Genomic DNA, 13,917 nt, shown 5'->3' with positions numbered 1-13,917 from the left:
TGGAAGAAAAGACCTTTTAAGAGTATGTATAAATGTGTAGTTCAGGTTTCATATCTAATTTATTTGCCCTCTGTCAGTGATAAAGTCACATTACAAACATTTGTTTTTTAGTACATTGCCTGGGATACACAGCCATGATTTTGCTACCTTAGCATTCCAAACTTCTTTGCCAAGCCAACCAACAAAGTAATGGACAAGACCTTTGGTTCACTTATATATTTATGAATGGAAAAAGTCATAATGTAAATTTACTCATTAAAAAAACTTGGGTACAAATTACACATACATAAGACCACCCATTTTTTGATTCACATGGACACCTTAGACCCAAACAACTCATTGTAATAGACTTTAGTGAGAATACTCCAGGTAAAGATTACAACAATTGGAAGCATCTTGGATTTTTAAAAAAGTATATTTCAATACATAAGTTTGTATGCATGCTTTAAACAAATATAGTTCAAGAATGAGCAAAGAGTCTAAACAAAAAGTAATATGACCAGCACTAACATTAAACTTCTCATCCAGATTTTAATGTGTTAGTCTAACGTAGTGTTAGTTACCATGCTGTACTGAAAAATGTAATGGCACAATCTGATCATGGTTCATTAAATATTATACCCTACTTCCCCAGAATATTTAGGCTGGTCATAAAATTAACAATGCATAAGTAAATAAGTATAACCAGTTATAGACAGTTGCTTGTTTTACAAATTGCCATCAGGTAAGACATACTGTCTCCAGAGACTTAGAGAGATGGACATTCAATCATACCATTAAAACAGTATGGCCTGAAGAAATGGGCACATTTTTTTGGAAAGTATATTAAGACAATTCTGTTAGCTTTTAGTTACCCCTTGTAAATAATCACGGTATGACTGAATACAAGACCGAACTTTGAAAAGCAAAGGATTTTAATCGGCATAGTGCATGATTGATTCAACGTAATTCCCAGGAAACAAGCCAGTTACTCGATTGCAAACTCCTTCATACCAGCCGTCATCATTCTTCTTTATCACATAAATGATTGCACCCTCCATAAACGACAGCTCATCGTCTTTGTCCTTTGTATAGTCATATATAGCAACAACTGTGGATCGAACAGGGACATGTTTAGCATTTTATTAATAGCACCAGTATTAACATTTTTTGAAGTACAATTATTTCTTAAAAGACTAGTTTGCTATCCTAGGATTTTCCATAATGAATTCATATGCTTTCCCTGTTGAACATTAAGTCCAGAAAATGAAATTGCACTTTTGTTGCAACATTGGCTACCAGTAAGAAGTGGGTGTTAACTACACCAAATGCTCAGTTAAACGATTGACAGAGTGGACAGTTCACTGCGACACAGTAAAGCAGAGCATATAGCACTTAAAAGCTGAACTATGAAATAACTGTGTCCATGAGTGTGGCAGTCATTTCTGGTCAGATTACCTCAAAAGTGTATAGATCCCTGTAGAGGGACCTCTTGATTAGTGTGCAATTAACAAAGTGGAGATCTCCCTAAGGAAAGTAATTGTTGCCACCAGTAATACTGGAATTAAGAACTACCACTGTGAATACACAAACTTTGGACATCACAGCCTTACCCTTCAAAACAGTTAACATGGATTTATGCAATTGGTCAGTTTTATGAATTCTGAGAACCTACTATTTTACACATACATATATTCTCAGAAATCTGATGTCTTAATGTCTAGCAAATAATGATGCAGTGCATCTGTTATTTTCATCCCGTGGGTACATCCTGCACACAATCCAGCTAGGAGTGAAGATGGAACACAGCAGTTCTGCCAAGACAGGTATCACAGGTACCCTACCCCATGTCAGAGGCACTACAGTACCAGCCAGATCATGAGAAAACTTGCAACATTGCTGTTGACATGCTGTGGTCACTGTTGGAACACTGACAATACGGACAACTCTACAGGCAGGAAGTCAGCATCTCAGTTATTCATGGGAAGAGACATTTTCTATATGCGTTTATACCTATGCACAGTTCATAGTCTGCTATCCAGAGTCAGTGATAAGTCTCCAAGGAAGCCTTGCTATAGTGTATAGCTGGAAGTCTAACGAGCCGCTTGAGCTATCTAGTTTGATGGGATAAATAGAGCTCGGACTTCCTGGTCGTTTTGCAACAGTATTTCTAGATGATTGCGCAGCAATCCTGAGGTAGCTCCAGACACAGTCCAGCAGCTGAGCAAAGATGAAAGCCATCTGACTTAAGTCTGCTTCTCGTAACAAAGGAATTTTTTTATCCATTCTAGAATGCTTGAAGGTATTTTATAATCCTTCCAAAGAAGGATTATATTTTAGCACATTAGGTGTAGCCACAGACAAACTAAGAAAAGAATGGTTTGAATTCTGACTTGGCAGGGACAATGACTGTTTTCATCAGACCCAAGCTAAGTCCTTCATTCCCTTCAGATACCGTTAATCCTCTGATACTGCAGTAACACACAGTTGCAACGCATCTCTTACCTTTCTCTATATAGTTTTTAGGTGCCCAAGCAGGATCTCCATCTGCATAGGGATCGCTGTACTGCACAACAGCAGCCTCCTCATCCTCATAATCCACGGGGGGTGGGGGTGGAGGAGGAGGAGAGTCATCAAACATCGGCATCTCGTCAGGAGGCGGTGGGGGGGGAGGAGTCGGGCTATCAGCAACTAGAAACGTTTGGAGATTATTTTTTTTCTTAAATCAAAACAGTGTGGAGATGCAAACAAACCTGAGGCTGTACACTGTAAATAAAAGGGGTGGGGGGACAACACACATAGCATGCACTATAATACCATGCACTGATTAGAAACAGAGGCTTTGCATTAACAGCTACAACATACAACTACATTTGTTATTAGTGGTCAAATCTATGTTTAAACACTACTAGAATCAAAGCACATGCTGCAGGGCATAAGCTGAACACCAGCAGAGAGAAAAGCTTCCTGCTCCGACGTCCATGCGCCGAGGGGCTAGCTGCAGCAGTTAGCTATGGGAGGACTCCGAGTGGCACCCTCTGAGCCAGGCAGCAACAGGCCTCTGGACTGGACCAGCAGCTTGATTATTTTTTAACAAATCCTTTGTCTATAACAACCACTTTAATTTATTTCTGAACACTGCTTCCTTGGATTCCTTCTCTCTCAGAGCTAGCATTAAGGGACAAAAAGATCTGGTGTGGAGCGTTAAAAAAAGGGAAGAGACTAGTGTTTAAGATTTAACCAGGTAAGAGAAAGCCAAGTAATCCTTCTGCAGAAGAAAAGCTTTGTACAGATCCTTATCTTGCAGACTAGCTTTTGTGTGTGCACGCATCCAGGATTCAATTAACAAATGGAAAGCTACAACAGGCAGCTGCTGCTCTTGGGGAAAAACTGCTCAAGGAATTAAGTGTATAATCCAAAATGTCAAATCCCTGCCCCGAGATTCTCCAGTCAGCTCAATTACAAGTTGCTTTGGGAAAGTGAAAGAGAGAAAGGCATTATGGGACAAATCATTCTTAAAATCAGTTCATCAAATTAGTTTTCAGTACGTTCACAGCAGCTGGCAGCAAAGGAGAGCAAGAGCACTCTCAGGTGCAAGACATCAAGTCACTTATCCTGTTCCTTGGCAACTGTGGTCTACTACACAGGGACCTACGTGTAAGCACTACACTTAATTTTGAGAAGAAAGCCAAGCTGCAGGGCAAGGAAAGAACAACTGAGTGAAGCTTTAGCTACTGCTAGTTACAATGGCACTGGAGATTAGAAACAGGGTTTTTGTTTGCTTTAATGCTCTTTACTTTCGCCTGGCCACTGCTCCAGCAGTGACTAACCTTTGCTCTTCATCCACATGCCCCCACCAAGGGGCTTGAACATAGCTCCCATGTCCTAGCTGGGTCAGACCAGCTGCACTGGTGTAGGGGAAACCAAATCTGCTGCCAGGGGGTGGAGGCCAGCAGGAGCTGCTAGGGCAGAGGCTGCCCCTGGCACCCAGCCCGCTCTCTACCCCTTGAAGAGCTAATACTATTCTTTACCTGCAAACCCAGCTCCTCTTCAACTTGACCAGCTGAGCTGGTCACCCCACAGCTCTCTCCATCAGTAAGACTGGCTGCCACTGTATTAGTGATTCCTCTCCCATACAGAAGCCCATTTATGTCACTTGGAGACAGACTAACAAAGTCTTTGGCTGAGTGAATGCTACGTCTCGCCCGTGTTACTGAATAGCACTCACAGGCAGGCTTCATTAATCCACCACAGACACGACAACACTGTTTATAAATGGATTGGTTTTGTGCAGTAGTTTCGGCACATCTTTCACAAAATGTATTTCTCCCCTTATTTTCTGTCTGCAGCCAGGGGAGGGGAAAAAAACCAGTATTGAAACAACAACCCTTTGAGATCTTGAGAAATCCTTACCTTAAGGAATGCAAAAAGTTGTATTTATTCAACAATGAAGTTGCATATTTGAAAAGAAGAAAAGAGGGCAGAAAATGCAAGTGTGAAAGTGCCAACACATACCCTAACTGAGATGCAGTGCAGAAACTGCATGCTTTATAGGAAACATTTAAAACGATTCAACTTCACATTTAAACAAGGGAGAGAATGGAACAGAAAATTAGACAAGTGCCACCCCATGGAAGTATTCCCCCGCCTCTCAGATTTTAACCTAGACTTTTCCTGGTTCTGAACTTAAAACAGGCAGACTTCAGAACAGCATTACTTTTCCTAGGGGAGGGAAAAAAGCATACAGAAAACTACACTAAATGAGAAAGGGCAAAAGGATCAGTATTTATACAGCTCCAAATTGAGACATCTTCTCTTGTATGTATTCACATCCCTGTTCTTTAAATGGAGATCAGCAGACTCTTTTTGAAAGGATTGGGTATGACAGTACAACAATTTACATCTAATCATTTGCCCCTGGGCACCGGACACACTGGAAAACCTCTCTGTAGGAGATACCCACAGTCTGGGCACAGGGCGCAGGAAAAAAAGAACAGGCGATGCAGAGTTTCTAAGCCCTCTGTCCTTGTCCTCTGAAAGAAGTCCACAGAGCAGAGGATGTTGCTTTCCAAACCCACAGATCTTTATGATAAGGAAAAGAGAAGCCTACCCACGTCTCCCTAACTCCACTCCCCTGTGGACTTCTTGCAGAAAATGAGGCAGATGAAAGTCTAGCACACAATGCCAAAACTCAACAACAGCCTCTACAGCCAGTTTTGCTGAGCGTATGCGCAGACTGCCACACGCACCCCTGCCTCTGAAATAAGGCAACAGCAGCTCGAAGCCATACTCATTCTGTAACTTTCAAACCCAAGGGACTGTTAAAGGAAAGAAAATAAAAATAACAATTCCTAAGACCAGATTTCAAGCTTCAGCTATTTTTGCTGCAATCTCATTCACAAGTCAGCTTGTATTTTGTCGTTGCACATACGAAAAAGTCTGTCCCTTTCACCTCCACTCTCCCAAGGCTGTGTTATCTCCAGGAGGACAATACTTAGAACAATTCAGAAGCAGATGTCAATTTTCTCAAGTTCATCTGCAAGTGAAGACATTCTGTGACCTTCATCTTCAGTAGGTTTACCTCTACACTTTGAATTTGGGAAAGGTTTGTCAACACAATTTTGTGGCATACTATTCTACATCAACATGATTCTTACTATTTATGCAGCACAACACCAAAATACCTTCTTTTCAAATAAGAACCAGAAAGATGCCTCCTATCTCTAGGGGAATGCTCAGAACATGACCACTTAAAAGCTCTAAGGGGAAACTGAACAGTACCACTAGTCAGATCTGGGGTCCCTAAACATATGCTGGAGCTATATAGCTACTATGTAGTAGTAGCCCCTGAGATCCTAGCAAACTTCACTATGGCTCCCAAACACTTCAAAAACATTTTATACTTACTTCATGCCCAATTTACACTGCATTCCTTCTATTGTTTACAGAACTGCAACATACTCCTGCAGCAAAGATGTCCCCAGATCAGGACCATGAATTTACACTCGCACGAGCATTTGGGACAGTAACACTCACCTGAAGTTAATCAAGCAGTAACAGTAAAAGCAGAGTTACTAGTATAGAATACCTTGCAGCACAGATCATAGCCAGGGAGCGTATCTCTCACAAACCTAACAAGCAGAGCTATGCTGCAAGAAGCTCAGTAGGGAAATCTGGCCAGAGAACACAAAGAAATGGAGAATGAAAGGCTGCTGAGAGGAGAAATACCTTACAAGCTCCTTTGTAATGGCATTAGATCATAAGACCGCACATTTTCAATCAGCTGTACAGCTTCCTGAAAACTACTACAGTATTAGAATCAATGGTTATACAGTACATATTTTGACAGCCTACACAAGCCTTTCTAATAAAAACTAATCAATTATCCCTAGTGAAAGTCTCAGGCAGGATGATTCAACATGAAATTAATATTTTTAATTAAGATACATTTCTATATTCACACCAAGCGTATGCCACATATTTCACACTGTATCTCTATAATAAATTTGCAGTTCAGAACTTAAATGGGTCAGTAATAATCATGCACATGTTATAAAATATTGAAGAGTGTGCCCTTCAGCTCCAATAGCATATTGACACTAGAATGCAAGATGGTATTAGCTTCTGGAAAAGGAAACAAAATAGAATCTGACTTGCCAGCCATGCATGCTAGAAGAAAGTAGGCTCTACCCTTTAACAGCTCAGCTTGTCCAAACTTACTGTTTTCCTGCACCCTGGCCACGAAGCCTGTGAGAGGTATCTGTGGAGTCAACTGAGGCATAGGGGGAGGGGGTGGAGCAATAGAAACTGGGAGCAACAGGCACACCATATCGGGGAAAGTCAAACAGACACAGAAAAAAAAAAAGGAAACAAACAAAAGCAGCCGTCAGTAACAAGGACCACAAAACAAAGTATGTGAAGAACAACAAGAACACACACACAGAAGAACCTTCTTCAAGCTTGTGTTTCCAACAAGGCTGAATTTGTGGTTAGTCAATCAATGATCAAAAAGCAAAGGATGCCCCTGGGTTGAGCCGAATAACAAGCCGAGCATAGGCTGTGCATCTGGAAGCTCACAGGGTGCACATATGAAGGGACTTGCTCCACTTCACTTGGGGAGCACACAAAAACGAGCTTTTTTGTCTTGCTGCCAAATAAGGATTACTCAAATTTAATAGTTATCTTTTAAAAGTATGCTACTAGAAGTAGAGGTGACGTTTGCAGGATTCTGGACTCCACCTCTAACAGTAGAGCGCTACATGAAGCATGGCAAAGCAGCACTGACGCTGAGCCAAGACAACTACTTTACAAGGGAAACCATGTTGCAACATCAATACTCAATATTCATACAGAGAGCACCCTCTGTGATTTTATTCTGCTGAGGCAGGGGGATGGCTTACTACATTTTTGTTTTACATAGAAAAAGGGACCTTGTTGGTAGGAAAACCACATCGGTTTAGAGCAGAATGGAGCTTTATTTTAAACTATTAAGCCTTCCGTGGTTACAAGGCACTCGGCAACCAAAGAGGCTGCCAATGGCTTCAACAGGTACAACTGGCTACCCTAGTGCACAGAGCTCCCCAGGGAGCACTTGCAAGCTGGTGTTCTCTGAGGTCTGTACCGATCTGGTGAGTAGCGAGATATGAATCACATGGCACCACTGCTCAGAGATGCTGGGCTGACAGCTGAGATGTTCAACCCTTCCTTCTACAGGTAGGAAAGAAGGAGGCATGGTAGCAGTTGGGTATGCCATTCAAAGTATCAGCTCTGGCAGGATGTCTGCCCATGAAGTGGGGGGAAATAAAAAAGAAACCCAACAAAAACAAACAAAACAAAAAATCAAAACCCACACACCAACAAAACATCAACTCATTTGTTTATACCATGCCCCTTCTCAGTGGAATTTCTCTTGCACTGAAGCTGAGAAATTCCTGTGAAGGCAGGAATTCAGCAGGGTAACCCAGTTGGAACCAAATTTGAAAGAGGTTCTGTACTTCCAAGTAAGCAACAGTTTTAAATAAAGCCGTAACTAAGATTAATGTTTGATGAATAAAAATGGATCATTTAGTTCATTACAAAACCAATAATCAAATAAACTGTATGGGAGAAATGATCAATAAGAGGGAGAACAACAGGTTTCTCACAAAACTGAAGTAAACATCTAAGAAAAAAACAGAGTATTTGTTAGCATGAAAAGCAAAACCTCAAGGAAATATGGGACCTGGATTTAATGTCAAGACAGTAGCAGTAAAAAAAATAAAAATTAAAAAAAATCACCAGTTACAGAAACAGAGGAAAGCAGTTTAAAGTAGAAAAACACACCCGTCAAAATACTGTTTAAAAAAATGTTGACAATCAGTATTTTGAAAACACCAGAGAGGCTAGATTAAGGAACAGCACCTGCATTTGAGCAAAAAATTGCTTTGGACAAATGTAAATGTAAATGCTCAGAAACAGTGGTGTGCACACAGCATTTAAGACAACTGAATTATTTCCAGAAGTAAAGCCCTGTTTATTCAACAACTGTTCAAACAGGAAGGAGTTTCTGTTGTTATGGTGAATTAATTTGAGGGAACAAGAGTGCAGAGGAAAATAAAGGGCCAGTATGGGTGAGAGAGCGGGAAGAAAATCAGGATTGGGGAGAGAAAAAAAAAGGTAGATGGGTACTTTGTCTGCATATAAAAATGCTTTCGGATAAATATAATACTTCTAAACTACTGAAAAAACTCTTCACCTCAGTGTTTCAAACATTTTATATGCATTCTTTCCTTAAGGGTAAGTACACAACAGCAAACACTGGTCCAAAGTGATCTTCAGCCCAAACACCAACATTTCTTTTTAAAAGAAGCATCACTCTGAAGTTTAAAGAGTTGACACACTGAAGAAGACCACCAGAAACCATTAGAGGACTATTACTCCTCTGTGTATCTGGTCAAAATTTATGGAAATGGCAAAGAAGGTTCCCAATAGAAACAGATTTCTACCAACACTCAAGTAAATCCTTAGTTTGCAGATCTTTCTGCAGTGAACCTCATTTGCCCTGTTGGGTAGGCAGGCAGAATGCTGCTGACTAAAGCCTGCTCACTTGCCCATGGCATCCAACCCTTCCCTCATTCATCTCCATCTATACTACTACTAGTGTGGAAGCACAGAGGAATCTGCTAAAAAGAGAGAGGCTGAGCGCTTCTTTAACAGTCAAGCTTAAAACTAAGAACCAAGGAGAAACTTGGAATCAGGACAGGATTTAGGAAGAGACAGAGAGGAATTGTGTAATGGAAAAAGTTTGTTACATGAGCACTCTACTCTGACAGTACTCTTTTGCCACTAGCCCGGTAGTGGAGGGACTGTACTACAACCACATTAGGTTTCCTGCAAAAAAAAAATCTGGTTTTAATTTCTGTTATCCAAGCACACCTGAAATGCTAAGTATAATGTGCCTATAATTAGATAGGCAATCATAATAACTTCTTGTCATGAGTAACAGCAAACAAGTCAGAGGGGAAAACAGTATAATTGCATATAGTGCAATCACTGTACAACTTTGATATGTTTTTTCTTGTTTGTTTTTCCTTCTATTTTAGGAAAGAAAGCAGTAATACGATTGATGCTCTTCATACACAAATTAAAATGCCATGCATGCTTTTACAATCATTTTGCTCAAAACAGTTTGTGATTTCAGAGCTCAGAAGCTTACTTGAATTTTGAGAATAAAGAGGCCCGCCATTAACATGAGGTTGAGCAGAAAATGGGGCAGTCACAGAAGGATTCCGTCTGTATCCACCAGAAGATGCTGAAGAAGTGGTAGAGTTGTGTCGCGAGATTTGCCTGGTCATTGTGCCATACTGGGAACCAGGAGCTGAACCCGGAGCAGCTGAAAAGCATTAGCCAGAGGAACCAAGGAAAAGACTTAGGCAGAGCATTACTTGGGATAGAATGCAGAAAACAGAAAAAAGCCCAGAACATGGGAAATACTTGATTACAGGTCTCCAATAATTTAAGGCCAGTAACAGGAGAGTAACAGAAAACAAACATTCCCGTTGTAATCAATAATGAGAAGAAACACGCAGGACATAAACCAACACTGACATAAAGGGCATTTGAGAAATGCTGAGAACCACTTTGAGAGACTGGATCGGACTGTACAATTGAATCAGTTTCCAAATCCTAAGCATATCTCAATTATTCCACATGCAATACCCTTTATTAAAAAGCACACAGGAAAAAAAAATCCACATTCTGCTCAAAGCAAATGTTTTCCATTGTGAACCAGAACTTGTTTGCAATCGAATATAAGACAACACTCTAAGAAAACAGTAAAACAAACATCATGGACTTCAGACACTTGGCACATTTATCAATCATATTCACTAGCTGTGCTTTTATATTGATGGAATTTGCACTAACAAATCAGAATCACCAACACCAGCTGACAGAAAGACATGTCACTCATTCTTCAGGATAAACACCCATTTTTACCTTCCACATGCTTGCTGCACAAACTTCAAGGTTAATAAAACAACTTAAGTTCTCTTTTGGATTAACCTCTGACAGACAGAGAAAAGAATCACATCTTGCAAACTAATGAATCTCATACATTGAGGTCACATGGATCAACGCAATTTTTAAATGCAAAAATTGTTTTGCAATAAAATGTTTCGTGCTTTTATATACACATGTATATATCTTACATAAATATCTATAAACAAAAATGCACACACACACATATATACACAAGCAGTGTGCGATCAGAAGTTTGCAGTCCTGTAATGCTATCCAAAGCCACTTTCACTTAACACTTCAGTAAGGGAAAGTGCAAAGGGTTATGTGGGTCAAAGCCTCCAAAGCTAGTTTCGTAACACAATCAATGAATTTTGTCATCAGCTTGTGACAGGAAAGGGTGGGGTATTTTTTCCTGCCTGTTTTGAAAAGTAGTACTTTTAGATCCCATCCTAACAGCCATATGTAATGCTTAAAGCAATTTTTCAAGAACTGTTCGTTCGTATCCTCAAGTCTTCCAGTTTGGCACCTGCCTGCAGCATTACAGAATGAAACCCAAGGCACTGTGACAGACACTTCTGCTTTTCAGTCACCTTACACCAACAGGATAGAATACATACATCACCTTACACATCAGCTACCATTTTTAAGCCAGAGTGTAACTGTTGGGGCTTAGTTTCAGCTGCAGGAGTGATACAGGACGAATACCAATATTCAAACTGATTTTGAGTTCTTATAGATCAGACTAATTGGATCTTAGCTTTATCGGAAACAGACAGTTCAAGCAACTGGCAGCCTTTTCCCCGTACCTTGTGCATTTACCTTCAGAGGCTTTAACCACAGGAAATTAGTGATTAGATTTGTTTAAAAACAAACAAAATCCCAGAACTGATTTTTATATTAAAAAATCATGTAGACCCCACTACAGAAGAAAAAACACCCTCACTAAGTCCATTAGGAAGAGATGATTATTGATTATGCAGCATGACTGCAATCACTTCAGCATTGACACAAGTCTCACCTATCAGACTGCCCATCGGGAGAGGTGGTGGCAGTGGTGGTGCCGGCGGGGCTCCAGGAGGAGGAGGAACAGAAATGTGTGCTAATAAAATAGTTTATATTCCCAATTAGGCCATATATTTTAGAAAAAAAATAAAAAATAAGAAAGCACGGGCACTTGATAGGCTTCACAAATACATACAGAAATTCAGCTTTGGTCAACTGATACAAACTCGGGCCCTGATCCTATGCAAGGATCAGTACCTGCAGATCTTTATTCCTGTTGATTTTTATGGGATGCCAGATTTCATGCCTATTTGTAGCACTGCAGGATCAGAAACACCTGGGAAAGGAAAGCCTACATGTGCATAAGAAAGTGAAGACTTGTCATCTGACGAACAGAGATTTAAGAGGTTGAATAGCAAAATTACATTACTGTTTTCTTGTGCAAATTAACATTCTGTGCTTACAAAATACACAGATAGTAAACAAGTGACTGAGATGGTTTATTACCAAGATAATAATCCTGCCGGCTTACAATAAAGAAGGATCCTACACATTCTCACCATTCATTATTCTTAAGAGACAAGGGAGCATGCTTTCAATGCCAAGAGATCCTGCATGGTTCTCTTTTATTGCTGTGCTATCTTATACACACTATTTTTCCTGCCTCTCTCCATCTCCATCATAACTTAGCAACTTCAGACTGTAATCGTAGCATAAACAACACTGGTGGATAAGCCTGAATTCTACTACTGGCAGTGTTTTCATAGGTCATCTTCAGCATCTTATTTAAAGTAAAGACTTTTATTTAATTAAAAAAAGAATATGTACATACCATCATTGGCAGATGGTAAAGTTAGCAAGCTATTTCAGAAGACAACATTTCCCATCAAACATGTACATAGTTGCTGCTGCTTCTCAGGGCATCCAGAAATGCCCAATTGCAGATAGGCACTTAAAAACATACTTAAGCTTTAAAAGGATACACCTTTCCTTCTATCCTCTCCACTCCTTGATTATCTTGTAAAAACATGGACCAACAAAGGTGTTTTAAACATCCGCTATTCTATGAGTGATTGTTCTGGAAGTACTTTTGGTAAAGAATTAAAATTTTAGATGTCCCTCAGCACTCAAGAGATTTCGTGACTAGGACTGAGCTTCAGGACAGTTTCTACCCCATCATATTCAGTCAAAATCCCTCTGCAAACACGAACGACTGACATTAGAGCCTTAAGTTAATGTGGCAAGAGTCCCACATACCTGGTCCAATGGTTGGCGGTGAAGGTGTAGGCACAGCAATGGGAATGCCAATACTGCTGCTTCCACTATTCTCTCGACTGCCGCTTCCTCCGCTACTACCACTATAAAAGAAAACCACAATTATTAGCACAGCATTTCCTACAAAGGCCTATCAACAGTCACATTTCTTGTGTGAGCTCTGCTAGCCTAAGTTATAGACTTCTGAAAAATTCCCTACAAAATGCCTCTGTCTCTAGGTACACCTGCATCCAGCTAATCAAGTCTGAATGCATTACACTCCTAATAAATAGAATTAGATAAGCTGATAAACATCACTATGCACAAAATGTCTAATTAAATGCTTTAAAAAATAAAAAGGTAAGCAACCATACCAGTTCTATGCAATGGAGTAACAACTGCAGGTTTAGTTGAGGGGCCTTGTAATAACTGAAAGTAATAAGCTGGGGCTGGAATAGTTCACGCCTAAACTATAAACAATTATTTAAAATTATTTATGCTGTCAGCTGAAGGAACATTTCCTCTACTCAGAACAGAAGTTAGATTGAGAACTTTTTAACTGAGAATGGCCATGATAAACCAATTGGGGTGTGGTGTGGAGTGTGGTGTGGATAATTTTCTGTATATCTAACACTCTGCCCAACCATGCACACACTTTTTGGTATGAGAGGTTTGTTTCTAAGGTAGTCTCAAAGGTAACACTACAGTCAGGTCATAATTTGTCCAAGAACCATTATGTGATATACAAATTAGAGGTCAGCGATACATATTTTTAGAGAACATACTTCTACTGAACTACTGGATAACATTTCTACGCATGCCTTTGGGGGTCATAGCACTTCTTCTCATCAAGGAAGCTGAAAAAGAATCAAGATTCAGACGGAATCTGTCCTTATTCTTATCCAAGAGCACTCCTTATGCCAAAGCTTGAATTTACATGGATTAAATGGATAATATAAAGGGAACTAAGTAGTCAAGATGTTTTGAAGCCAAAACACTACTTTAACCCATCCATGTTAATTAAAGAGTACTCAGTGATGTTATAGTTTATTTACCATTCCTGGGTAGGTACAAATCAATGCTGTCATGAGTCAAGTGCAAATCATTCAAATACATCTTAAGAAAATAACACTATTACAAAAAAGAAAATTGGTGATCTGAAATGGAAGCCAAGATAATTCC

The 13,917-nt window shown here is 39.9% G+C and overlaps 1 protein-coding gene across 6 annotated transcripts in view; it reads right to left on the bottom strand.

Moving 5' to 3' along the window:
• Positions 1–201: 201 nt before the first annotated feature.
• Positions 202–13,917, bottom strand: part of ABI1 (abl-interactor 1) — a 29,682-nt gene continuing 15,966 nt past the window's right edge. For 2 of the 6 annotated variants that reach the window (XM_009699828.1, XM_009699829.1), the window contains 5 exons: positions 12,739–12,839; positions 9,674–9,850; positions 6,700–6,786; positions 2,485–2,670; positions 202–1,090 (listed from right to left, as the gene is read on the bottom strand). In XM_009699828.1, the coding sequence (XP_009698130.1) occupies positions 915–1,090; positions 2,485–2,670; positions 6,700–6,786; positions 9,674–9,850; positions 12,739–12,839 (727 nt within the window). In that variant the 3' untranslated portion in view covers positions 202–914. Of the gene's footprint in view, positions 1,091–2,484; positions 2,671–6,699; positions 6,787–9,673; positions 9,851–11,497; positions 11,579–12,738; positions 12,840–13,917 lie in introns of all 6 variants that reach the window. The other 4 variants (XM_009699827.1, XM_009699830.1, XM_009699832.1 and 1 more) reach the window with 4 other exon arrangements.

Source organism: Cariama cristata, unplaced genomic scaffold, assembly GCF_000690535.1.
Source record: "Cariama cristata isolate BGI_N322 unplaced genomic scaffold, ASM69053v1 scaffold555, whole genome shotgun sequence".
NCBI lineage: Eukaryota > Metazoa > Chordata > Aves > Cariamiformes > Cariamidae > Cariama > Cariama cristata.
This window is presented reverse-complemented; position numbering and strand designations above follow the sequence as displayed.